The sequence below is a fragment of the Gadus macrocephalus genome, chromosome 2 (assembly GCF_031168955.1).
Source record: "Gadus macrocephalus chromosome 2, ASM3116895v1".
In the NCBI taxonomy this organism is placed as follows: Eukaryota; Metazoa; Chordata; class Actinopteri; order Gadiformes; family Gadidae; genus Gadus; species Gadus macrocephalus.
In genome coordinates, this window is record NC_082383.1 from 21,115,118 (window position 1) to 21,140,539 (window position 25,422).

The 25,422-nt window shown below is 46.6% G+C and overlaps 2 protein-coding genes, 1 long non-coding RNA gene and 3 pseudogenes across 3 annotated transcripts in view; 1 reads left to right on the forward strand and 5 right to left on the reverse strand.

Annotated features, from left to right (window-relative positions):
- gig2e (grass carp reovirus (GCRV)-induced gene 2e) lies at nt 1-20,869 on the reverse strand. The gene is made up of 6 exons (XM_060067985.1): nt 20,462-20,869; nt 18,989-19,516; nt 16,732-16,752; nt 15,248-15,781; nt 8,907-9,437; nt 1-724 (listed from the first exon to the last, which is right to left on the reverse strand). The coding sequence occupies exons 2-6, from the start codon at nt 19,496-19,498 to the stop codon at nt 140-142; spliced, it is 2,181 nt and encodes a 726-aa protein (XP_059923968.1). The 5' UTR covers nt 19,499-19,516; nt 20,462-20,869; the 3' UTR covers nt 1-139.
- LOC132452947 (uncharacterized) overlaps nt 1-25,422 on the forward strand; it is a 39,026-nt gene that overhangs the window by 8,279 nt on the left and 5,325 nt on the right. The gene's annotated exons all lie outside the window — the stretch shown is intronic.
- Nucleotides 7,505-7,629, reverse strand: LOC132453112 (5S ribosomal RNA; annotated as a pseudogene).
- LOC132453113 (5S ribosomal RNA) lies at nt 12,079-12,196 on the reverse strand (annotated as a pseudogene).
- Nucleotides 17,656-17,773, reverse strand: LOC132453114 (5S ribosomal RNA; annotated as a pseudogene).
- On the reverse strand, nt 22,672-24,317 carry LOC132452975 (uncharacterized). The gene is made up of 3 exons (XR_009524543.1): nt 24,197-24,317; nt 23,603-23,806; nt 22,672-23,185 (listed from the first exon to the last, which is right to left on the reverse strand). It is a non-coding gene; the product is annotated as an uncharacterized LOC132452975 (long non-coding RNA).

Consider the following 25,422-nt stretch of genomic DNA (forward strand, 5'->3'; position numbering starts at 1 on the left):
TTTTTATAAAATGTTTTTTTGGAATGAAACAATGAAAAATATGATATTTAAAAAATGCAAATGTACCAAAAAGCAAAACATTGGCCGAATTGGGCAAATTTTGTCACATTTCTAACTTCAACATGAGGTGTGCTCCCACTTAAGGGATCCTGCACAGACCCCTCTGACCCCTCCGACCCCTCTGACCCCTCTGACCCCTCTGACCCCTCTGACCCCTCTGGGTCGGGGAGATACACTTGACTATCTTGATGCGGCTGGGGTCCCACACGCAGTCCTCCTCCATGCCACTTGGCGTCATACCACAGTTCGGGGGACACCAGGCAGTGTCGAAGACCTCCCTGGTCACGAGCCAGCCACCATCGTGCCAGTTCTTCTGGCGAGGATGGCCCTGGTAGTTAATCGCGATCACGTTCCCCACGTTGACCTCCACCCTTAACACCGCCCGCTCTGAGTCAGGTAGACTCGGGTCGATGGGGTACCTGCTGGCCTTGTTCAGGTCACGGCTGAGGTAGACGCCACAGCCCAGCATCCCGTCCGCCGACTGTACGAAACCATCGCGCTGGATGGCGGTTGCATTGGTCCGGGTGGTGCCGTGGTACATGACGTAGGTCTTATTGCAATTTGGCTTTCCATGGCCCATTCGCTCAACCCCAAATAGAGGCTGAAAGACATCTTCCACCCAGGAGAACGGGTGCTGATGGGACATTTCTGAATAGGAATCTGCCTGCAAAACATATCACATTTAAGTAATAGAAATCAAATGGTGTACTTCAATGGAAGCTATTCTGACATCATAAATGTGAAGTATGGAGTGACTCAGGGCAGTTGCCTGGGGCCACTCCTTTATTCTATATTTTACTAATGACCTTACACTTGTATTAAGCAAAGCTCATATCTCAATGTATGCCGATGACTCAATGTATGCCGATATTTAGCAGCAACAGTTGATGATTTAAATGTGAAATTAGCCACTGAGATGACTAAGGTGGTAGACTGGATCAATAACAATAAACTGATCTTGAATGTGTCTAAAATTAATTGCATAGTAATTGGTACAAATAATTCTTTAAGTCCAAAGCCAAAGCTTAATCTCACAATAAATAAAATGTTGATAAAGCAACAAGAAGATGTAAAACTTCTAGGAGTCATCATTGACAATAAATGATCATGGGATAAACATATGCAAATGGTTGTGACTAAAATGGGAAACGCCATATCAATAATCAAAAGGTGGGCTAAATATTGAACGCACCAACTTGTTAGGCAAGTGCTACAGGCTTTGGTTTAGACTGCTGCTCTATAGTCTGGTCTACTACTAATCCCAAATAGAGCAATATGAACAAGCTGAACAAGACATTCTGTCATTCCCAGTCATTTTAGAAAAACAACTTTGAACAGCACCTGAAATCCATCAGGCAGTCAACATTCCGGCTCATTAGTTTCCAAGAATCTGACTGCCAAGACACAGTATGGCATTCAGGGAAACTTCTTTGTTAACCATTTTTCCTTCGTAATGAACCCTGTCATATTAATATTTCTTCCGTTAGTGTTATTGAAAACAAATGTTTAATTTCCACGATTTTTCAGGTATTTGCTTTTAAGAAAGCCCTTAATTCATTTGAGAAATGTTTGCTTGGAGTTTTCTGGATGTTGTGTGCTTATCAATAGACATTTTCACCATGTGAATGAGGCTAAATTACAGGTTTGTCAGTGGCTCAATGGGATAATGCCTTGTACTGGTGATCCTTAGTTTGAGAGTTTGAATCCCGATTAGACAATTATGCTGAACATGACATTCGGCCGTTGCTCTGTAGCCTAGTCACCTGAAAGCCGAGGCACAGTATGGCATTAAGGGGAACATCAACATCTTTCCTAATTTTATATCTTCCATGAGTGTGTTCTTGACCCCGTTAATCACCGCTTGCGGTTATATTGTATTTGTCACACTGAAATATGATAGACCCCAGGAAGAATAGCTGCTGCTTTGCCAAAGCTAATGGGGATCTAAATAAAAACAAACAAACAAACATCAAATGTATGCAGGCATGCAGTTGTGTATTTGCTCTCTTTTGAATAGCTTTTTCCAGACTATATTTTACATAATTGCTTACCTACACAGTTTATCAAAAACAATGCTATGCACAAATATTTGCTCCCGCAATGCAAAATAAAAAACGAATTTCTGGCGCCGAAAGAATACAGATAACTTACCCGTGGGTTAAACCAGACCTGCACAGTGTGTTGGTAGAGTGTGAATGACTGGGTTGCTCCTGGTATATGGCTCGCTACAGTGTGACGGGTTGTTTTGTTTCCCTTTCACTTCCTTGCAACTTATTTTTACTCCACACAATTTCTGGGAGGCTGTAAGTGGAGGCAGGGACAGAGTATCTATTTATAGACACCTGTAACTAAATCAGGGTGACTGTTGGGTCGGGGGTGGTGAAATAATGTTAACCTTGCTGAAGAGACACATGTGGGTATAGTATATAAAATAAAGTAAAACAAACACGAGTGATAGAACAGTTATATCTATACGTGTGTCCTAAAGTTATTTTGTGCTTGTTTGGGGGGAGGGGGGCGTGGTGGGGTGATCACAGTACAGAGTTCGATATTCTGGGGGCCGAAGCTGTCCTTCAACCTGGCGGTTCATGTACGGTTTCAGCTAGTCCAGGTTGGAGAGGGCAGTTTGGAGGGAGATGGGGTCCTCTGAAGACCTGTTCGGCCTGTAGGCGAACTGCAGTGGTAGGGGTAGGGGGAGAGAGAGGTTGAGAGGGGGGAGAGAGAGAGAGAAAGAGAGAGAGAGAGAGAGAGAGAGAGAGAGAGAGAGAGAGAGAGAGAGAGAGAGGGAGAGAGGGAGAAACAGAGAGAGTGAGAGGAGAGTGGACATTGGGGCCCCCGAAAATTAACCTCTTGCCAGCGAGATTTATTTATGCCATTAACGTTGAAGAGCCAACATTAAGGGACAGCAGGAATATGTGAAGAGGTATCTGCTAGTTCCGCATCATGCATACGTATTGCGTACGCACATGAACGTGTTTTACGCAACATGTTGGAGCGTCCCCATGAAACGCGGCCAACCACCAGTTGAACTCACGGATCGGTCGCCTCCGATCCTCCCTACCGTATTTACGTGTCGGGCGTTGGCTTCCGGTTGTGAATTAATATACTATAAAGTACAAGGCTATAATCAGACGGCACGTGTTTAGGATACAAACACAGCATTCCACCACAGTGTCACAGGCAGGCGGCCGCCACGCACCTCAGCACAGAGACCTACTGTCGCCCACATTTCTCCTGCTGAGGTAACAGTGGAAAGCTACGATATCCCAGAAACGCTCTGGACAGAGGAGGACCACACAGGAGCACTGGGTGTGCGTGTTTGCGCGTGTGTGTGTGTGCGTGCATGCGTGTGTGCGTGCGCGCACACACAGAGCTGCGGAGGAAACTGGATAAAAGCATCTGCTAAAGGCCCTAAATGTTAAAGGTGCCGTGGCATGCTACTGTATGGATGCTTTAATATAGGTATTAGTGGGCCCCTAACACAGTATTTGAAGACGTTCCCGAAATACAGCCGTGGTGCAGAATTACAGCCACTACGAGCCACTCGCACATTGAGCTTTCCCCAAACACGCCGTTTTGGTGTCGGTAGCTTTAATGCAAATGAGGGCGAGAGAGGTGGGTCAAGGAGGAGGGTGGGGGTGTGGCCCTGAGCAGCGTGCGGCCACGGTACCATGCGCTCTGTTTACAGTGGATGTATCGCATGGAGGAGAAAGGGATTGTTGCCTGTGGTTGTTGACCGCGGTTTTCTCCCGCCGCAGCCCCGCTGCCGAGGGACCACTGCCTCGGCAGCGGGCAGCGCTTAGGCACCACCGCCTCCTGCACCGGGCAGCGCCGAGGCAGTGGTCCCTCGGCAGCGGGCAGCGGGGCTCTAGCGGGAGACAATCCCTTTGTCCTCCATGTCGCAGTTCATGTACTTCAGGGAGTCAAAGCCAAAGTTCCCTTCCCCCAATTCTTTCTCAACCATGGCTGAGATAACCCCCACTACGAGTCTCGTTGTGGAAATACCAGAGACGAGAGTCCGACGTGTTATGCTCCAATAACACCAACAGCTGAGCGGTTATCCAGATAACAAAGAAGTGTACAACACCTGCGTTACAATCCTGGAGCTGGAACGACTGCGTTGGGTTCTCCGACGTCTCTGGTTCTTCCACTTCCACATCAATCTGAAGTAGACTGAACCGCGCGCTGCCCGCTACCAGGCGGTGATGCCTCGCGGCGGTGGTGCCTTTCGGCAGCAGGCAGCAGGGCTCAGGTGGGAGACAATCCCTTTCTCCTCCATGTCGCAGTTCATGTACTTCAGGGAGTCAAAGCCAAAGTTCCTTTCCCCCAATTCCTCCTCAACCATGGCTGAGATAACCCCAACTACAGTCTCGTTGTGGAAATACCAGAGACGTTATGCGCCATAACACCAACAGCAGAACAGTTATCCAAATAACAGTGTAACAAGTGTACAACACTTGCGTTACAGTGTGTGTAATCACACACACACATTTGGCGCTCGCACGGTCATAGCTTATTGTCTCATTGGCAGCCCAAATTCTCTTGGCGGGCAAGGCAGAGAAAGGGGGTAACTTGGTAACTTGGTCCCTTATGACGAGATATTGGGCCACATTCCAATTCAGCGCGCCTGAGCTTCCATTTCTTCAAAGACAAGCAGGAAACCTAGTGCTTGTTTTACACGAACGCATGTTTTAGCCACTGGGGGACGATAGGCAGGCTAGGGGAACTCATATTAATGTTAAGAAAACCTCATAAAGTGAGATTTTCATGCCATGGGACCTTTAATTTGTTACGGTTAGCGGGTGGCAGGCAGGCAGGTAGGACCCAATAGCAGACAGTTCAATGAAAGGATAATTTATTAACGCAAAAGGAAAGGAACACCGAGAACACGGGTGACGCGGGTAACACAGGACACAACTCACCACAAACTAAAATGATCCAACAAGGAACAAAAGAAAGACAGGGCTTAAATACCAAACACACACTGGGCACGCAACGAGTAACAGCTGAAACACAATAGGGGAGGGAGCATTAATCACACAGGAGGGAAACCTGACTGGACATGGGGAGAAACAAGACAGATACCAAAGTAAAACAGGAAACACACCAAAACAATACAAGGAAACAGACAGACCATGACATAATTAGGATTCAAATTAAACTGCTGATGAAAAACCTACGTAAAATGCCTTGTGACCTCCTCCTAATCAACAAAGTACTTATTCGACTATTTTCCTTTGTTATGCATCGGACAAAACTTCAGGCTAAAAACTTTTTAACGTCAAATTATTTTTGTAAAATGTTTTTAGGAATGACACAGTGAAAAACATAAACTTCTAAAAATTCTAATTTATCAGAAAGTAGAACTTTTGCCGAATTGGGCAGATTTTCTCATATTTCTTACTTCAGGTGTGCTCCCACTCCAGGGATCCTGCCCAAGGGATGGTCAGGCCGACCCTTGGCTCTGACCCTCCGACCCCTAAAAGGGGTCCCCTAAAAGGGGTCGGAGTGATACACTTGACTATCGTGATGCGGTTTGGGTCCCAGACGCAGTCCTCCTCCATGCTGCTCATCGTCCTACCACAGTCCGGGGGGCACCAGGCAGTGTCGCAAGACTCCCTGAACCGGCGATCGTGCAAGTTCTTCTGGCAAGGATGGCCCTGGTGGTTACCAATCGCGATCGCGTTCCCAACGTTAATCTCCACCATTAACACCGACCGCTCTGAGTCAGGAGTGTTGATGGGATACCTGGCCTTGTTCAGGTCACAGCTGAGGTAGACGCCACAGCCCAGAATCCCGTCCGCAGACTGGTGGAACCCCTCTCTCAGGATGGCCGTTGCATTGGTCCTGGTGGTGCCGTGGTACATGACGTAGGTCTGACCGCAATTTGGCTTTTCATTGCCAATTTTCTCAATCCCAGATAGAACCTGAAAGTCATCTTCCTCCCAGGAGTAAGACTGCTGATGGAACATTTCTGAATAGGAATGTGCCTGCAAAACATATCTGTAAGGGATCCTGATATTGAAGTTCCTGTTTTTCCGGCAACATGTGCTTTTACTTACATTTTGTAGGTCAGTTGGTGGTGTCATGAGCTTTTCTGTTTGTTTTGGATTGCCATGTACTTTTGACTACACCCTGCTACTCCTGTCTTGATTTGAATTGCTGCCTCTTTGTGAACACACCTGTTGCTAAAGTGTGTTGCTTGGTTTGTAGGTATTTAAGCTTAGTGTGCCCTTCTGTCTCTGTCGGAGCGTGCCAGTATGTTACCTATGCCTTGCTGGTAATAAACTCAGAGAAAGTATTTGAAACCATGCGTTCTGTCTGCAATTGGATCCTTTTCTACTGAAAGCCTAAAAATATCACATCAAAACACATTCATAATCATTAGTGACTGTGATAGGAATCCACACAAGAGACGTTGCCTTGCAGAGCAGATGTAAGGGTGCACTCACACTAGGCCATCTGGCCGTGGCCGTGGCCGTTTTCACACCTAACCGTGCTCAAATCTGCCAGTGTGAGTGGCCAGTCTGGCCAGGCCAGGCCAACTTGGCCACTTGGGAGAGGTGTGCTGCTACGGTACGGGCCACCACGGTACAGATGCTAATGAGCCGACACGTGCACACGCACGGCTACGCAACCTGAGATGGATGACGTATAGTCCATGCGACGACCACGGACATAATAAAGGCGACGAGCCTTCTTTCCCATTAAACGGTAAACATGGCGTCAAGCGGTTCAACTGTTGGTTCACGTTGGTCCCATAGAGAAGTCGAGTGTCTGTTAGCCATTTGGGCAGACGATGCTATTCAGGCACAGTTGGAGAAGACCCACAAGAATTCCGATGTATTTGGGAGAATCCGCGACCATATGCAAAGGCGAGGACACCACCGAACAATGGCCCAGTGTCGGGACAAAGTTAAAACGGCTCCAAATAAGCAAAAGACTCTGTGTTCTCTGTGTTGTTGTCCGTTGCTGTTAAAACTCTGACTGGCGGCAGACTTTATTATGGTCCATGCAGCGGACGCTTGGTGATGACGTGTTACGACGTGATGACGTATGTACAAGAACAGTTGCGACGGCCAACGGCCACGGCCAGATGGCCTAGTGTGAATGCAGGCCAGAGAACAATGGGGCCAGTTGAGCACGGTTAGGTGTAGAAACGGCCAACGTCCACGGCCAGATGAACTAGTGTGAGTGCACCCTAAAGCAAGTACAGTAGTATAGACAACCGTACAAAACATGTGGAGGTATACTTTCACTTTTGAATACTTTTCTCTCGTGCCCTGGGATCTTTTATGACCTCAGTGAGTCAGGACCTCGGTTTTAACGCCTTCTCCGAAGGTCGGCGCCTTCCACAGCACAGTGTCGCCGTCACTGCACTGGGGCATCGGGATTGATGTTAAGGCCAGAGGGAAGAGTGCCACCTATTGGCCAGCCCCGACACCACTTACAGCACCTAGTACTCCCAGGCGGTCTCCCATCCAAGTACTAACCAGGCCCGACCATGCTTAGCTTCCGAGATCAGACTAGATCGGGCTTGTTCATGGTCATGGTGGTGTGGCTGTTTTGGCGTCTCAATTTGGATGAAGTGTGTGCGGGCAGGTAATGCGAACCTGGGATTGACTGTTTTGAACATCTCTTTAAAGCCCTTTCTATCGACATTTTGAGAGAGAACCATGTCCTTCCACAGGTAAACAGTGACGCGTTTGTTATCTCGTTCCACCGCTGGCTTTTTTTGTCGTAAGGACTTGCTTTGGAAAATGCCTGCTGAAGAGATGTCTGAGATGCAGGGACAGCTTCACGCTACCAGCATCTGTCTCGTACGGTGTGGAATGAGAGCTCATGAAGGGACTATTCCGCAAGCACGCAGGCGCACCTGCGTGCTTGCGAAATAGCATGCTGCCTGAGAAGGCAGTATCGCTGTCAAATCTGTCCCTGGGAAAAGTAACGTTGCGCCGATATCTTCAGTTGTTAAGCGTAATTTTACTTTTTACATGAAAAAGTACAGGCGTAACTGTATTTGCTCGTTGCTTACTTTGTAACGCGTTACCAAAATAAATTAAAAAATACACTGGTTTATAAAAGAAAAAGCGACATCACAGTCTGTGCGTATACATGCAGAGTCATCCATTTTCACGCACGGTATTGCGAGAGCAAGTCACAACTGTAGCGTTGCAAGGTTGCCCATCGAAAATCTTAACTTGGAGGGGATGTTAGGATGTCAGTACCCCTGACACTACCCTAAAATGGCTTTCGGGACATGACTCGCTGTGCGTGAACGCACAACAGCGAGATTTTGCTAGGAGCAAAGAAACAGGATTCGACTCTACTGCCGTCCACATTTCTCCTGCTGAGGGTAAGAGTGGAAAGCTGCGATATCCGAGAAAGGCTCTGGACAGAGGACCACACAGGAGACTGTGTGTGTGTGTGTGTGTGTGTGTGTGTGTGTGTGTGTGTGTGTGTGTGTGTGTGTGTGTGTGTGTGTGTGTGTGTGTGTGTGTGTGTGTGTGTGTGTGTGTGTGTGTGAGTGAAAAAGGCTAAAGAACCTAAATATAAAATAGGATTCAAATTAAACTGCTGACCTACGTAAAATGCCTTGTGACCTCCTGCTGATCACCAACCAACATTCTCGTTCTTATTCGACTGTTTTCCTTTGTTATGCGTCGGACAAAACTTCGGACTCAAAACATTTTTTTACCAAATTTATTTTAGAATTGTTTTTCGGGAATGACAGTGAAAACATGATATATTAATAATACAACTGTATCAAGAAGCAGAACTTGGCCGAATTTGTTTAATGTTCTCATACTTTTAACTTCAACAACAGGTGTGCTCCCACTTTATTTATAGAAGCGATGGCCGGGCTTTGGCCCAGCCATAGGGGTCGGAGCGATACACCTGTCTATCTTGATGCGGTTGGGGTCCCAGACGCAGTCCTCCTCCAAGCCGCTCTTCGTCATGCCGCAGTCCGGGGGGCACCAGGCTGTGTCGAAGACCTCCCCGTACCGGCTATCGTGCCAGTTCTTCTGGCGAGGATGGCGCTGGTGGTTAATCGCGATCACGTTCCCCACGTTGACCTTCACCCTGAACACCACCCGCTCTGAGTCAGGTAGACTGGGGTCGATGGGATACCTGCTGGCCTTTTTCAGGTCACGGCTGAGGTAGACGCCACGGCCCAGCATCCCGCCCGCAGACTGGCGGAACCCATCTCTCAGGATGGCCGTTGCTATGGTCCTGGTGGTGCCGTGGTACATGACGTAGGTCCGACCGCAATTTGGCTGTTTATGGCCACATTTCTCAACTCCATATGGAAGCTGAAAGTCATCTTCCTCCCAGGAGTAGGACTGCTGTTGGTACATTTCTGAACAGGAATGTGCCTGCAAAACACAGTCATAGCCGTTAGTGACTGTTGAAGGAATCAACACAAGAGACGTTGCCTTGCAGAGCAGATGTAAAGCAAGTACCTTAGTATAGACAACCGTACAAATCATGTGGAGGTATACTTTCACTTTTGAATACCTTTCTCTCGTTAACATTTATTTTAATTTTACTGTTAACAGCAGGGATTGACAGGAATTAGATTTTTAATTTCTGAATCCAAACAAGCGCATGTGAACACACACACATACATACACACCCACACAAACAAACAGCCACACAAAGACACACACACCTCTGATCAGAAGGGATGACCTTACTGATAAATTACGAAAGTGAAAAAATGTAATAATAGTAATACTTACAAATTATACTACTACAAAAAGAGAATATATTCATTGATAAAAGAGAATGGATCAAATCACAACGACGTAGTATGAACAATACTCTGGGGAAGGGGGGAGGGAGATTACTGAGAAACCTAAGTGGAAGAAAAGTGCGCATTTTATGTGCATTTTTCTTTTTTGTTCTGCAGTACATGAGGTCCCTCATCCAGGGAGAATATTAGAGTGGGGAGGCACCTTCCACGATCAGAATCAGATCTTTAAAATTGTTCCATCTCTCGACAATGTGTCAATGTAAACTAAAACAGAAGATTCTTTCTGGAGGAAAACACAACTTTCTATTTTGGCCTTCCTAAGAGGCATGTAGTTGTGTATGTAGTCTTTTACTCTTTCGTATAGCTTTTTCCAGATTCGATTTTACATTCACAATTCAAACGACAAAACAAATTTCTGGCGCCAAAAGAATACAAATAACTTACCCGTAGGTTAAACCAGACCTGCTCAGTGTGTGGGTAGAGTGTGACTATAACAGGGTTTCATTTCCGTTATTTTTACCCGACAAACTTCGAACAGGATGCTGCAAGTGGAGGCGGGGCAGAGGGAGCACACAGACACACATCTGGGGTGTTTTAATTTTAATTCGGTGTATCCTTTTATAGACACCTGTAACTAAGCCTTTTCTCTTCGTTCATTATTTGCTTAATATTATTTTGGTTCAGTCGGGGCGGGGGGAAAGTTGGGTGGGGAGTGTTTTGTGTGTGTAAAAAAAAAATAAAGAAGAAAAATGTAACCTTGCTGATAAGTCATTGTAACTACTCTTGGTATTTCAATAAAAAGATTTATAAAAATAAAATGCACATCTGGGTGCATAAAAAATAAAGTAAAACTAACACGAGCGATAGAATAGTTATATATATATATATATATATATATATATATATATATATATATATATATATATATATATATATATATATATATATATAGTTATGTATACCTCTGTCCATAGTGCCTACGGTTATTTTGTGCTGCTTTGGGGCGTGGAGGGGGGATCACAGTACAGAGTTCGATAGTCTTATCGTTTGTTCTAATCATCGCCCTCCATCGTTCTAATCGTTTGTGGGCAGATGCTGTCCTTGAACCTGGCGGTTCATGAACGGTTTCAGCTAGTCCAGGATGGAGAGGGCAGTTGGGAGGGGGATGGGGTCCTCTGAAGACCTGTTCGGCCTGTAGGCGAACTGCAGTGGCTCCAGGGAGTCAGGCAGTGAAGAGGTGATTTGGGTTCTGACTAGCAGCTCGAAGCACCTCATGATGACGGATGTGAGTGCCGGGGGGCGGAAGTCCATTCAACTGAGGGCTTTTGCTTTCTTGGGGACAGTCAAGTCAAGTCTTTATTATGTGACAATGATGGTCCTTTTGAAACATGTGGGGACTACAGATTGGAGTAGGGATGTGTTGAAGGTGTCCGTGAATTCATCTGCCAGCTGGTCTGCACACACCATGAGTACTCTTCCATGGATACTTTCCAGGCCAGGGGGCATTTTTTAGTGCCAGGTACTATTTCCTGCTTTTTGCTGTTTTTAAGGATTTACACACCTCTGTTCAAGATGTTTCCAGTGGGCAGGGGTCCTGGTAGAGCTGTACGGTATGGACTAAAATGTATATCACGGTATGATTTGAGGCATAGCCGTAGATGGTATTATATCACAGTATATTAATTGTATCTTCTAATTTCAATATAAATGCTTCTGAAGGGGTAAAATACTGGTTAGGCAGCAAAACTGCATAGAAAAATTGCAAAATCTTTTCTCTTGCCGTAGTTTTAATAATAATAATTAACATTGATTGAATTCATGTTGCGCTTTTCTAGACACTCAAAGACGCTTTAAAGTGAAGGGGGGGGACCTCACTCACCACCACCAGGGTGTAGCACCCACTTGGGTGATGCACCGCAGCCAATCTGCGCCAGAACGCTCACCACACACCAGGGGGTGGAGGTGGAGAGTGAGGGAATTAATGAGTCAGCCGATTATACAGGAGGATGATTAGGGGGCCGGTTTGAATGAGCCTGGTGGGGCGGTTTTAGCCAGGACACCGGGGAAACCCCTACCTCTACTCTACGCGATAAGTGCCCTGGGATCTTTTATGAGCTCAGTCAGTCAGGTCCTCGGTTTTAACGTCTCCTCCGAAGGTCGGCGCCTTCCACAGCACAGTGTCGCCGTCACTGCACTGGGGCATCGGGAGTGATGTTAAGGCCAGAGGGAAGAGTGCCCCCTATTGGCCAGCACCCGACACCGCTTACAGCCCCTGGTGTTCCCAGGCGGTCTCCCCTCCAAGTACTAACCGGGCCCGACCATGCTTAGCTTCTGAGATCAGACTAGATCGGGCTTGTTCATGGTGGTGTGGCCGTTTTGGCGTCTCAATTTGGATGAAGTGTGTTGTGATGGAAAATCTACATGTTACGTTCAGGGTCGTCTAAAATGTAATTCTTAGTGTTTCATGTGATTTAATCTGGTTTCACATTCCGTTTCCGTGTTGTCTGTAGTTTGGTTTGGGCCTGTTTTACTTGACCCCCTGGGGAGCGTAGAGAAGCAAAGGGTGATAAGGAACAGCCTCAACCACCTTCTTAACCTCTGAAGAAACTTCAATCCATAGATTAACATCTGGTTAACAAAGGCTTTTGGTTTATTGGGGGCCAACTGCCCTCAAGGCTCCGATCTAAGTGTATGAAAGCTCCTGACTTTAGCTTCTCAGCGGCATGGGTGGATTACTGCACGGGCACACCGGGCACATGCCCAGGGGCCCAAGGGCTCAGGGGGGCCCTTGGGCCCCCCTGAGCCGCCCCACAAGTTACTAACAGTGGGGTCCAGGGCCCCACAAGTTACTAACAGTGGGGCCCTGGGCCCCACTGTTAGTAACTGAAGTAAACTGAGCCGCCCCACAAGTTACTAACAGTGGGGCCCTTGGGCCCCCCTGAGCCGCCCCACAAGTTACTAACAGTGGGGCCCAGGGCCCCACTGTTTAATGTTGCACTGTTTAATGTTGCAACACTGTTTAATGTTGCATTGTCAAAGCAATCAGTAGAGAAATACAAAAATTCAAGCGAAAAAAGCAATAGTAGGCCTATTACTACTGAGTAAATAAATTAATAAAAAGATCAATAGGGGGCACTATTTCAGTTTGTGAATTTGAGACCGGTCACGAACAAGACACTGTCATTTAAACATGGAGCAACAGCGAACTAAGTGGAGCGTTGAAGCAATGAATTTATTCAGTTCAGATCATTTAACAAGCCTGGAGGTGATGCAACCCCAAAAGGACTGCTACGAATTATACTCGATTGTGGACTGCAATCTATGTTTCCAAATGTGTAGGCCTATTTAGTACTATGGCTTTTTCTGACTCTGCCCGTCAGTAATTGCGAAGGGGAGCGGTCATTCTCTCTTCTGTCCAGGATAAAAAATGAACTGATGATGAAAATGTCACAAAAACGCCTCAAGGCACTTTCTCTCATGGCAATTGAGAGCGACCTTACCAATGTACAGAACTTTTATGATATCGTGGAGGATTTTGCATGGAACAGAGCCCGGAAAAAATGCATTTCATAGGTGAAATGCATTACTATCAATTAATGTAAGGAACTGTTCGTATTGAGTTGCTTTAAGTCGTTTTTATTTGTGGTTGAAAGCTGAGCATTCGAAATTCGTTCAAATCGCCAAGAATTTCATAAATTATATATATTTTTTATCCTGTTTTGGTTCAATAAAGATGCATTTATTTGTATAATTATTGTGAGGTTGCCTTTCCTGTGCTACAAATCCTGCTGAGTTGCAGGTATAGGCCAATGACTTATTATCGCCAATAAGTGTGTGTGTATTCTGGGTGCGTGTGTTTATGTTGGAAGGGGGGGGGGGCCTGCGGAGTCCACGTGCCCAGGGGCCCGATATGTCATAATCCGTCTATGCTCAGCGGACTTCTCAGTGCGTACCTTTAGAGTATGAAGTAAGACGCAACGAGAACACTCCCATCTGAGGCCTCAGATTATCGTAATGTACGCCGGTTTTTTATTGTTTATTGATGCATGTTGTGATGCATCTTTGTTCGTACTTTTATTACATATATATATATATATATAACAACCAATTGTCTACAGTATGGTGTGCTTTTTGCATCTAAATATCTCATCTGTCTTAGATGCAAACTCTTATAGAGAAGTTGCCACGACAGTGTGCGGGCCGGTAATGCGATCCTGGGTTTGAGTGTTTTGAACATCTCTTTAAAGCCCTTACACAGGTAAACAGTGACGCGTTTCTTATCTCGTTCCACCGCTGGATTCTTTTGTCGTAAGGACTGGCTTTGGAAAATGCGTGCGGAAGCGATGTCTGAGATGCAGAGACAGCTTCACGCTACCAGCATCTGTCTCGTACGGTGTGGAATGAGAGCTTGTGAAGGGACTATAACGCAAGCACGCAGGCGCACGCGGGCGCACTTGCTGCGCACCTGCGTGCTTGCGCAATAGCATACCGCCTGAGAAGGCAGGATCGCTGTCAAATCTGTCCCTGGGAAAAGTAACGTTGCGCCGATATCTTCAGTTGTTAAGCGTAACTTTACTTTCTACATGAAAAAGTACAGGCGTAACTGTATTTACTCGTTACTTACTTTGTAACGCGGTACCAAAATAAATGAAAAAATACACTGGTTTATAAAAGAAAAGATGACATCACAGTCAGTGCGTATACATGCAGAGTCATCCTTTTTCTCGCAAGGTATTGCGAGAGCAAGTCACAACTGTAGCGTTGCAAGGTTGCCCATCAAAAATCTTAACTTGGAGGGGATGTTAGCCCTCCCCCTTACCCCTTACTCTACCCTAAAATGGCTTTCGGGACGTGACTCGCTGTGCATGAACGCACAACAGCGAGATTTTGCTAGGAGCAAAGAAACAGGATTCGGCCCTACTGTCGTCCACATTTCTCCTGCTGAGGGTAAGAGTGGAAAGCTCTGGACAGAGGACCACACAGGAGCACTGTGAGTGTGTGTGTGTGTGTGTGTGTGTGTGTGTGTGTGTGTGTGTGTGTGTGTGTGTGTGTGTGTGTGTGTGTGTGTGTGTGTGTGTGTGTGTGTGTGTGTGTGTGAGTGTGTGTGTAAAAGGCTAAAGGCCCTAAATGTAAATTAGGATTCAAATTAAACTGCTGATGAAAAACCTACGTAAAATGCCTTGTGACCTCCTCCTGATCACCAACCAACATTCTTGTTCTTATTCAGCTGTTTTCCTTTGCTATGCATCGGACAAAACTTCGGACTCCAAACTTTTTTTTACCAAATTTATTTTATAAATGTTTATCGGAATAAAAACAGTGAAAACATGAGCTATAAAAAATTCTAATGTATCAAGAAGCAGAACTTTGGCCGAATTTGTTTAATGTTCTCATATTTTTAACTTCAACAACAGGTGTGCTCCCATTTTATTTATAGAATGGATGGCCGGGCATTTGCCCAGCCCTAGGGGTTGGTGAGATACACCTGTCTATCTTGATGCTGCTGGGGTCCCAGACGCAGTCCTCCTCCAAGCCGCTCCTCGTCATGCCGCAGTTCGGGGGGCACCAGGCAGTGTCGAAGACCTCCCCGTACCGGCTATCGTGCCAGTTATTCTGGCGAGGATGGCCCTGGTAGTTAATCGCGATCACGTTCCCCACGTTGACCTTCACCCTGAACACCACCCGCTGGGAGTCAGGTAGAGTAGGGTCGATGGGATACGCTCCGGCCTTGTTCAGGTCACGGCTGAGGTAGACGCCACGGCCCAGCATCCCGCCCGCAGACTGGCGGAACCCCTCTTTCTGGATGGCCGTTGCATTGGTCCTGGTGGTGCCGTGGTACATGACGTAGGTCTGGCCGCAGTTTGGCTGTTCATGGCCAATTTTCTTAACCCCAGATGGAAGCTGAAAGTCATCTTCCTCCCAGGAGTAGGACTGCTGTTGGTACATTTCTGAATAGGAATGTGCCTGCAAAACAGTCATAGCCGTTAGCGACTGTTGAAGGAATCAACATAAGAGACGTTGCCTTGCAGAGCAGATGTAAAGCAAGTACAGTCGTATAGACAAGAGTACAAAACATGTGGAGGTATACTTTCACTTTTGAATACATTTCGCTCGTTAAAATGTATTTTTATTAAGCTGAAAAGCAGCAGGGAAAGACAGGAAATTGATTTTTTTAATCTCTGAATCCACACATGCACGAGTGCACGCACACGCCCACACAGCAAACAAACAGACACACCAAGACACACAGACCTTTGACCAGAAAGGATGGCCTTACTGTTAAATAACGAAAGGGAAAAAATATATGTCATAGTAGTAATAATTACAAATAATACTATTACAAAAAGAGAATATATGCATTGATAAAAGATAGAATGGATCAAATCACAACGATGTAGTATAGAACCTGAAAACACACTGAGGAAGGGCGGAGGGGGATTACTGAGAAACTTCCGTGGAAGAAAAGTGCAACATTTTTTTAAGTTATTCCCTGACCCGGGTCGTATGACTTTTCCCAGTTTAGTGCAGGACATGAAGTCCCTCCTCAGGGAGAATACGAGGGTGGGGCGGCACCTTCCATGGATGGGATCTTTTATGACCTCAGTGAGGTCATAAAAGATCTATAACTTTAACTTATATAACTATAACTTTGGTTATAGTCTGTTCTATAAAATCTTTCCATTCCTGGACAACGAGTCAATGTAAACTAAAACAAAACATACTTTCTGGAGGAAAACACAACTTTCTATTTAGTTCTACCTAAGAGGCATGTAGTTGTGTATGTGTTCTTTTAATCTTTTGAATAGCTTTTTCCAGACAACATTTTACATTATTACCTACCTACAGGTTCAATCAAAAAGGATTCTATAATGCACCAACACATTTCTGGTGCCAAATGAATACAGATAACTTACCCGTGGGTTAAACCAGACCTGCTCAGTGTGTGGGTAGAGTGTGAATGACTATAACTGGGTTGTTCCTATTATATAGCTCGTTACAGTGTGACGTGGAATTTTGTTTCACTTTCATTTCCTTGAAACCATTTTTTGCTCCTAACTTTGTAACACGGTGCGCTCAGTGGAGGCGGGGCAGAGGGAGCAGATAGAGAAACATCTGGCTTCAAGGTCTTTACTTTGGTCAAATGAAAAGCAAGCATGCAGTTGCAGTCATTGCCGGCATTGAGATTCCAGTGTCCTAAGATAAGTTCTCCTCGACAGTGCAGGTAGCAAGTAGATACAATGAATTAAGATAAAGATAAAGTAAATCTAACAAAAGTGATAGAATAGTTATATATAACTATGTCCATAGTGCCTAAAGTTATTTTGTGCTTGTTGGGGGGGGGGGGGGGTGTCCTTCAAGTTGTCCTTCAACCCGGTGGTTTGTGTGCGGTTTCTTTGGTCCAGGTGGGAGAGGCCCTTGTGGAGGGCGAGGGAGATGGGGTCCTCTGAAGACCTGTTCGGCCTGTAGGCGAACTGTAGCGGGTCCAGGGAGTCAGGCAGTGAAGAGGTGATGTGGGTTTTGACTACGTCAGACTAGATTAGATTAGATTCAACTTTATTGTCATTGCACAAGTAGGGTTATACAGGAGGATGATTAGGGGGCCAGTTTGAATGAGCCTGGTTGGGTAGTTTTAGCCAGCACACCGGGGAAACCGCTACTCTTTGCGATAAGTGCCCTGGGATATTTTATGAGCTCAGTCAGTCAGGGCCTCGGTTTTAACGTCTCCTCCGAAGGTCGGCGCCTTCCACAGCACAGTGTCCCCGTCACTGCACTGGGGCATCGGGAGTGATGTTAAGGCCAGAGGGAAGAGTGCCCCCTATTGGCCAGCACCCGACACCGCTTACAGCCCCTGGTGTTCCCAGGCGGTCTCCCCTCCAAGTACCAACCGGGCCCGACCATGCTTAGCTTCTGAGATCAGACTAGATCGGGCTTGTTCATGGTGGTGTGGCCGTTTTGGCGTCTCAATTTGGATGAAGTGTGTGCAGGCAGGTAATGCGAACCTGGGCTTGAGTATTTTGACCTCTTTAAAGCCCTTTCTATCGACATTTTGAAAGGGAACCATGTCCTTACACAGGTAAACAGTGACGCGTTTGTTATCTCTGAGAGCTCGTGAAGGGACTATAACGCAAGCACGCAGGCGCACTTGCTGCGCACCTGCGTGCTTGCGCAATAGCATACTGCCTAAGAAGGCAGTATGGCTGTCAAATCTGTCCCTGGGAAAAGTAACGTTGCGCCGATATCTTCAGTTGTAAAGCGTAACTTTACTTTTTACATGAAAAAGTACAGGCGTAACTGTATTTACTCGTTACTTACTTTGTAACGCGTTACCAAAAAAAATGAAAAAATACACTGGTTTATAAAAGAAAAAACGACATCACAGTCAGTGAGTATACATGCAGAGTCATCCATTTTCTCGCACGGTATTGCGAGAGCAAGTCACAACTGTAGCGTTGCAAGGTTGGCCATCGAAAATCTTAACTTGTAGGGGATGTTAGCCCTCCCCCTTACCCATTATTACACTACCCTAAAATGGCATTCGGGACATGACTCGCTGAGCGTGAACGCACAACATCAAGGTCTAGGGTTGAGATTTTGATAGGAGCAAAGAAACGGGATTCGGCCCTACTGCCGTCCACCTTTCTCCTGCTGAGGGTAAGAGTGGAAAGCTGCCATATCCCAGAAAGGCTCTGGACAGAGGACCACAGGACCACTGGGCGTGTGTGTGTGTGTGTGTGTGTGTGTGTGTGTGTGTGTGTGTGTGTGTGTGTGTGTGTGTGTGTGTTTGTGTGTGTGTGTGTGTGTGTGTGTGTGTGTGTGTGTGTGTGGTGTGTGTGTGTGTGTGTGTGTAAAAGGCTAAAGGCCCTAAATGTAAATTAGGATTCAAATTAAACTGCTGATGAAAAACCTACGTAAAATGCCTTGTGACCTCCTCCTGATCACCAACCAACATTCTTGTTCTTATTCGGCTGTTTTCCTTTGCTATGCATCGGAAAAACTTCGGACTCAAAACTTTTTTTTACCAAATTTATTTTATAGATGTTTATCAGAATAACAGTGAAAACATGAGCTATAACAAATTAAAATGTATCAAGAAGCAGAACTTTGGCCGAATTTGTTTAATGTTCTCATATTTTTACCTTCAACAACAGGTGTGCTCCCACTTTATTTCTAGAATGAATGGCCGGGCTTTGGCCCAGCCATAGGGGTCGGGGTGATACACTTGTCTATCTTGATGCGGTTGGGGTCCCAGACGCAGTCCTCCTCCATGCCGCTCGGCGTCATGCCGCAGTCCGGGGGGCACCAGGCAGTGTCGAAAACCTCCCCGTACCGGCTATCGTGCCAGTTCTTCTGGCGAGGATGGCGCTGGCGGTCAATTGCGATCACGTTCCCCACGTTGACCCTCACCCTGATCACCACCCGCTCTGAGTCAGGCAGCTTAGGGTCGATGGGATACCTGCTGGCCTTGTTCAGGTCACGGCTGAGGTAGACGCCACGGCCCAGCATCCCGTCCGCAGACTGGCGGAACCCCTCTCTCAGGATGGCCTTTGCTATGGTCTTGGTGGTGCCGTGGTACATGACGTAGGTCTGACCGCAATTTGGCTGTTTATGGCCAATTTTCTTAACCCCTGGTGGAAGCTCAAAGTCATCTTCCTCCCAGGAGTAGGACTGCTGTTGGTACATTTCTGAATAGGAATGTGCCTGCAAAACACAGTCATAGCCGTTAGCGACTGTTGAAGGAATCAATACAAGATACGTTGCCTTGCAGAGCAGATGTAAAACAAGTACAGTCGTATGGACAAGAGTACAAAACATGTGGAGGTATGCTTTCACTTTTGAATGCCTTTCGCTCATTAAAATGTATTCTTATTTAGCTGAAAACAGCAGGGAAAGACAGGAATTAGATTTTTTTAATCTCTGAATCCACACATGCGCGAGTGCACGCACACGCCCACACAGCAAACAAACAGACACACAAAGACACACAGACCTTTGACCAGAAAGGATGGCCTTACTGTTAAATAACGAAAGGGAAAAAATATATGTCATAGTAGTAATACTTACAAATAATACTATTACAAAAAGAGAATATATGCATTGATAAAAGATAGAATGGATCAAATCACAACGATGTAGTATAGAACCTGAAAACACACTGAGGAAGGGCGGAGGGGGATTACTGAGAAACTTCCGTGGAAGAAAAGTGCAACATTTTTTTAAGTTATTCCCTGACCCGGGTCGTATGACTTTTCCCAGTTTAGTGCAGGACTTGAAGTCCCTCCTCAGGGAGAATACGAGGGTGGGGCGGCACCTTCCATGGATGGGATCTTTTATGACCTCAGTGTGGTCATAAAAGATCTATAACTTTAACTTATATAACTATAACTTTGGTTATAGTCTGTTCTATAAAATCTTTCCATTCCTGGACGAGTCAATGTAAACTAAAACAAAACATACTTTCTGGAGGAAAACACAACTTTCTATTTAGTTCTACCTAAGAGGCATGTAGTTGTGTATGTGTTCTTTTAATCTTTTGAATAGCTTTTTCCAGACTACATTTTACATTATTACCTACCTACAGGTTCAATCAGAAAGGATTCTATGCACAAACACATTTCTGGTGCCAAAAGAATACAGATAACTTACCCCTGGGTTAAACCAGACCTGCTCAGTGTGTGGGTAGAGTGTGAATGACTGTAACTGGGTTGTTCCTATTATATAGCTTGTTACAGTGTGACGTGGAATTTTGTTTCACTTTCATTTCCTTGAAACCATTTTTTGCTCCTAACTTTGTAACACGATGCGCTCAGTGGAGGCGGGGCAGAGGGAGCAGATAGAGAAACATCTGGCTTCAAGGTCTTTACTTTGGTTAAATGAAAAGCAAACATGCAGTAGCAGTCATTGCTGGCATTGAGATTCCAGTGTCCTAAGATCAGTTCTCCTCGACAGTGCAGGTAGCAAGTAGATACAATGAATTAAGATAAAGATAAAGTAAAACTAACAAAAGTGATAGAATAGTTATATATACCTATGTCCATAGTGCCTAAAGTTATTTTGTGCTTGTTTGGGGAAGGTCCTTCAAGCTGTCCTTCAACCCGGTGGTTTGTGTGCGGTTTCTTTGGTCCAGGTGGGAGAGGTCCTTGTGGAGGGCGAGGGAGATGGGGTCCCCTGAAGACCTGTTCAGCCTGTAGGCGAACCGTTGCGGGTCAAGGGAGTCAGGCAGTGAAGAGCTGATGTGGATTTTGACTACGTCAGACTAGATTAGATGAGATTCAACTTCATTGTCATTACACAAGTAAGGAAAAACAGTACAACAAATTGCAGTTTACATCTAAACAGTAGTGCAGTCATTAAAAAGTGCTTTTCCTTTAGCAGTGCTTAAATAAAAACATACATAAGACACAGATTGCAAGCTAATATTAAATGCATAGAGTTCTGAGGAGTCACAGTCCATAGCCCATGAATAGAATGCAGTGTGATCACATAAAGTGCATTGTTGAAGTGCATTAATAAAGTGCATAGTGGTCAGAGGTAGTCAGACGATCCATAGTCCATGTTCAAAAGGAGAGGGTGGCGGGTCAGGGGTGGGGTCTTAGTGTTGAGCAGTGTTATGGTGTTGTGGAAGAAGCTATTTCTGAGCCTGCTCAAGGCTCCTGGAACGTCTCCCAGACGGGAGGATAGAGAACGGTCCGTGACTGGGGTGTGTGTGGTCCTTAGACGCCGCACACACCGTGAGGGATGAAGGCCAGAGAGGGCAGGGAGTGATGTGCCAACGATCTGAGCCGTTTTCACCACTCGCTGCAGGGCTTTCCTGTCATCCATTGTGCTGTTGCCGTACCACACCGTGAAGCACTGGGTGAGGATGCTCTCAACGGTGCACCGATGGAGGTTCCAGAGGATCTGAGGGGAGAGTTCAGTTTTCTTCAGTTTCCTTAGGAAGAAAAGGCGTCGTTGAGCTTTCTTGATCAGAGTGGAAGTGTTGTGTGACCAGGAGAAGTCTTGTGAAATGTGAACCTAAAGGACCTTGAAGCTGGTGACCCGCTCTACTTCAGCCCCGTTGATGTGAATCGGTGTGTGGATGGTTGCCTTTGCTTTCCCGATGTCGACAATGAGTTCTTTGGTTTTGGTGGGGTTGAGCGCAAGGTTGTTATTTGCGCACCATGCTGCCAGGTGCTGGACTTCCTCCCTGTAGTTTGATTCATCATTGTTCCGGATCAAGCCGAGCACTGTAGTGTCACATGCAAATTTGACGATGTTAGTGTTGTGAACGGGGGAGCAGTCATGGGTGAAGAGGGTGTGCAGTAATGGGCTAAGTGTTACAGATATACGAATGAAGCTTGGCTCTTTCTTCTGCAACACATTTATTTCCTGTTGGATATATAAACAGTTTACATTAGAGATGCGCTCTCTTTAGCGGAGCATACATTCATTAGCTATACTTCGTGTACTGTCCTACTTCGGCGCGACTGGCCCATATAATCTAATCTAATACATCTCCAAAACACATGCTCTCAATAACAATACCCTTTATAATACATATTCATCTTATACACTTGCAATAGACCTGCTACTCTTAGCACAATACTCAGAATCTCTTCTACAGTTACTAGTCTAACTAGCCATGCTGGGCACCTAAATACATGTTAACTTTAATATTACAGGGCCCACAGGTAAGTATTAGCATTTACCCTCAGCTAGGAAAATACTGTCTCTTTTAAGTGTAGAATTACCTCTTTAAACATACTGTAAATAAAGGTAAACATAAATGCATAAACTCAAATGACCTAGAATTTTAAAATAACAATACTTCAGACTGAATCACTTAATCACATAAGATAAATGCAAACCACACACACGCACACACACACACACACACACACACACACACACACACACACACACACACACACACACACACACACACACACACACACACACAAAAGCAGGTAGACACACACAGGTAAACACACACACAAGCAGGTAAAAACAACAATGCAGCGAACTCACCAGGTTCCTCGGGGATCTGGCTTGGGTCCGGGGCGGTCTGGCCTTGGTCCGGGGCGGTCTGGCCTTGGTCCGGGGCGGTCTGGCCTTGGTCCGGGGCGGTCTGGCCTCGGTCCGGGGCGGTCTGGCCTCGGTCCGGGGCGGTCTGGCCTCGGTCCGGGGCGGTCTGGCCTCGGTCCGGGGCGGTCTGGCCTTGGTCCGGGGCGGTCTGGCCAGGGAAGGGGCTCCGGCCTGAAGGGCGGCCCAAAGGCTTCTCCTCATCAAGCCGGGAGGTGGTCGCTGGTTGAACCCTCAGCTTTTTGAAGCCCTTCACCCGGAGCCTCAGGTTCCCCATGACCTGGGCCAGGGCCTTTGTGGGGGGGCTGTCTGGTAAACACACACACAAGCAGGTAAACACACACACACAATCAGGTAAACACACACACAAGCAGGTAAACACACACACAATCAGGTAAACACACACACAAGCAGGTAAACACGCACACAAGCAGGTAAACACACACACAAGCAGGTAAACACACACACAAGCAGGTAAACACACACACAGAAGCAGGTAAACACACACACAAGCAGGTAAACACACACACAAGCAGGTAAACACACACACAAGCAGGTAAACTCACACACACAAGCAGGTAAACACACACACAAGCAGGTAAACACACGCACAAGCAGGTAAACACACACACAAGCAGGTAAACACGCACACACAAGCAGGTAAACACGCACACACAAGCAGGTAAACACACACACAAGCAGGCAAACACAATGCAGCCAGCTCACCAGGCACATTGGGGAGCTGGTTTGGGTCCTGGGCGGTCTGGCCTGGGTCCATGGTTGCTGTTTTCGCCCTCAGCTTCCTGACCCCCTTCACCCGGACCTTCAGGTTCCCCACGACCTGGGCCAGGTCCTTCCTGGGGGGCCCGTCTGCGGTCGGAGGCAGCCAGGCCACCAAAGGGCCTGAGCCTTCTCCCTGGTGTTGGGGTTCTGTCAGAAGTGAACGACAGAACTGTGTTTAGTGACGACCATAGTGGCTGCTGTGTGTTTGTTGCTGCTATGGGGTCTGTTTTAGTGACGTGAGTGTGAGAGTCGCTCAGTCAGTGTTTTGTGATTATACTGACGTATAACACGCACACACACTTGCACGCACGCACGCACACACGCGCGCACACACACACATGCGCGCACACACAAGCAGTTGCGCGCACGCACACACATACAAGCAGCTACACACACACACATACAACAGCTACACACATACAAGCAGCTACACACACACACACACGCAAGCAGGTAAACACGCACACAAACAGGTAAACACACACACAAACAGGTAAACACACACAAACAGGTAAAAACAACAATGCGCAAACTCACCAGGTTCATTGCCGGTCTGGCCTTGGTCCGGGGCGGTCTGGCCCTGGTCCGGGGTGGTCTGGCCTTGGTCCGGGGCGGCCCGGCCATGGTCCGGGGCGGCCCGGCCATGGTCCGGGGCGGTCTGGCCTTGGTCTGGGGGGGTCTGGCCCTGGTCCGGGGGGGTCTGGCCTCGGTCCGGGGTCATTCGCCTCTTCGTTTGCCTCCATCCATCTGATCACCACCTAGGACACAAACGCACGGCATCAGGAACTCTTCGAGTCAAACACGAACCGACACTGAAGACCCACGACAGGAAACACAAAGACGTCTCAGTCGCTCCGTGTCCGTGGTGGTGTCCTCTCCTTCCTCACCTGTCTCAGGCGTTCTTTCTGTTGAGACGAGGTGGAGACCTGATGGGGCGGGGGGGGGTCCGGAGAGGGGGAGGAGGAGACCGGATCGGGGGTGGCCTCTTCCTCCTGTCGGAGGAGATCGTCACCGTTAATGTGTCCTCGCCCCTCTCCTCTCCATACTTCCCTCGCTCTTTGCTAACTTGGCTCACTGGCCGCTGTGCTCGCTCTCTGATCACCAGGTAACGCTCATCGCTCCGCTCTCTGATCACCACTGAGCACGGCACTGAGGAGCGGTGACTTATATTTGACTCATTATTCCTGAGTCCCGGCTAGCTGCTAAAGGGGACGGGTCTTTTTCTGTGTTAGCCCCAAAGCTTTGGAATGCATCGCCTGAAAAAATAAGGTTAGCTGCTTAGGAAGTCCCTCCTTAAGTCCCACCTGCACCCTTTAAAGGGTTTATTGGAGTTAAATGTTATTTTCTATGTTTTGCCTGGTACACTTTTCATTGATTGTATTTTTTTTTTCTAATTGTAAAAAAAAAAAAAAAAAAAGACCTGTGATAGTTATTCCTAGACATTTATTTTTGTTTGGTTGTTTTGCTTTCTTTCTTTCTATCTGTAAAGCACTTTGTAGCTCTGTGTAGAAAAGCACTGCATAAATAAAGGTTATTATTATTATTGTCTTATGTAGAGGATCGTGGCCCCGTGATGTCAGAGGGCAACCGCGTTCCGCTGGCCAGAGGCGCCGCGGCGACGTCGTCACGGGGACGGAATGTTTGGGTATACATTCTTTTGGAAATGGCAAAAATATGCTGAAGCATAAATCAATAATTTTGATGTATTTTCCAATAGAATAAGTTGAAGAAAAACATACATAAACGTATATATATATTAAATG

Excerpts from the sequence above, each read along its gene's own strand:
- gig2e (XM_060067985.1), bottom strand. The coding sequence starts at position 19,498 with ATGTACCAACAGCAGTCCTACTCCTGGGAGGAAGATGACTTTGAGCTT. Across the intron at positions 16,753-18,988 it reads CAAAGCCCGGCCATTCATTC|CAGGTCTGGTTTAACCCACG; the intron begins TAGAAATAAAGT and ends CCACACACTGAG. Across the intron at positions 9,438-15,247 it reads CCGGCCATCCATTCTATAAA|GCACATTCCTGTTCAGAAAT; the intron begins TAAAATGGGAGC and ends TGTGTTTTGCAG.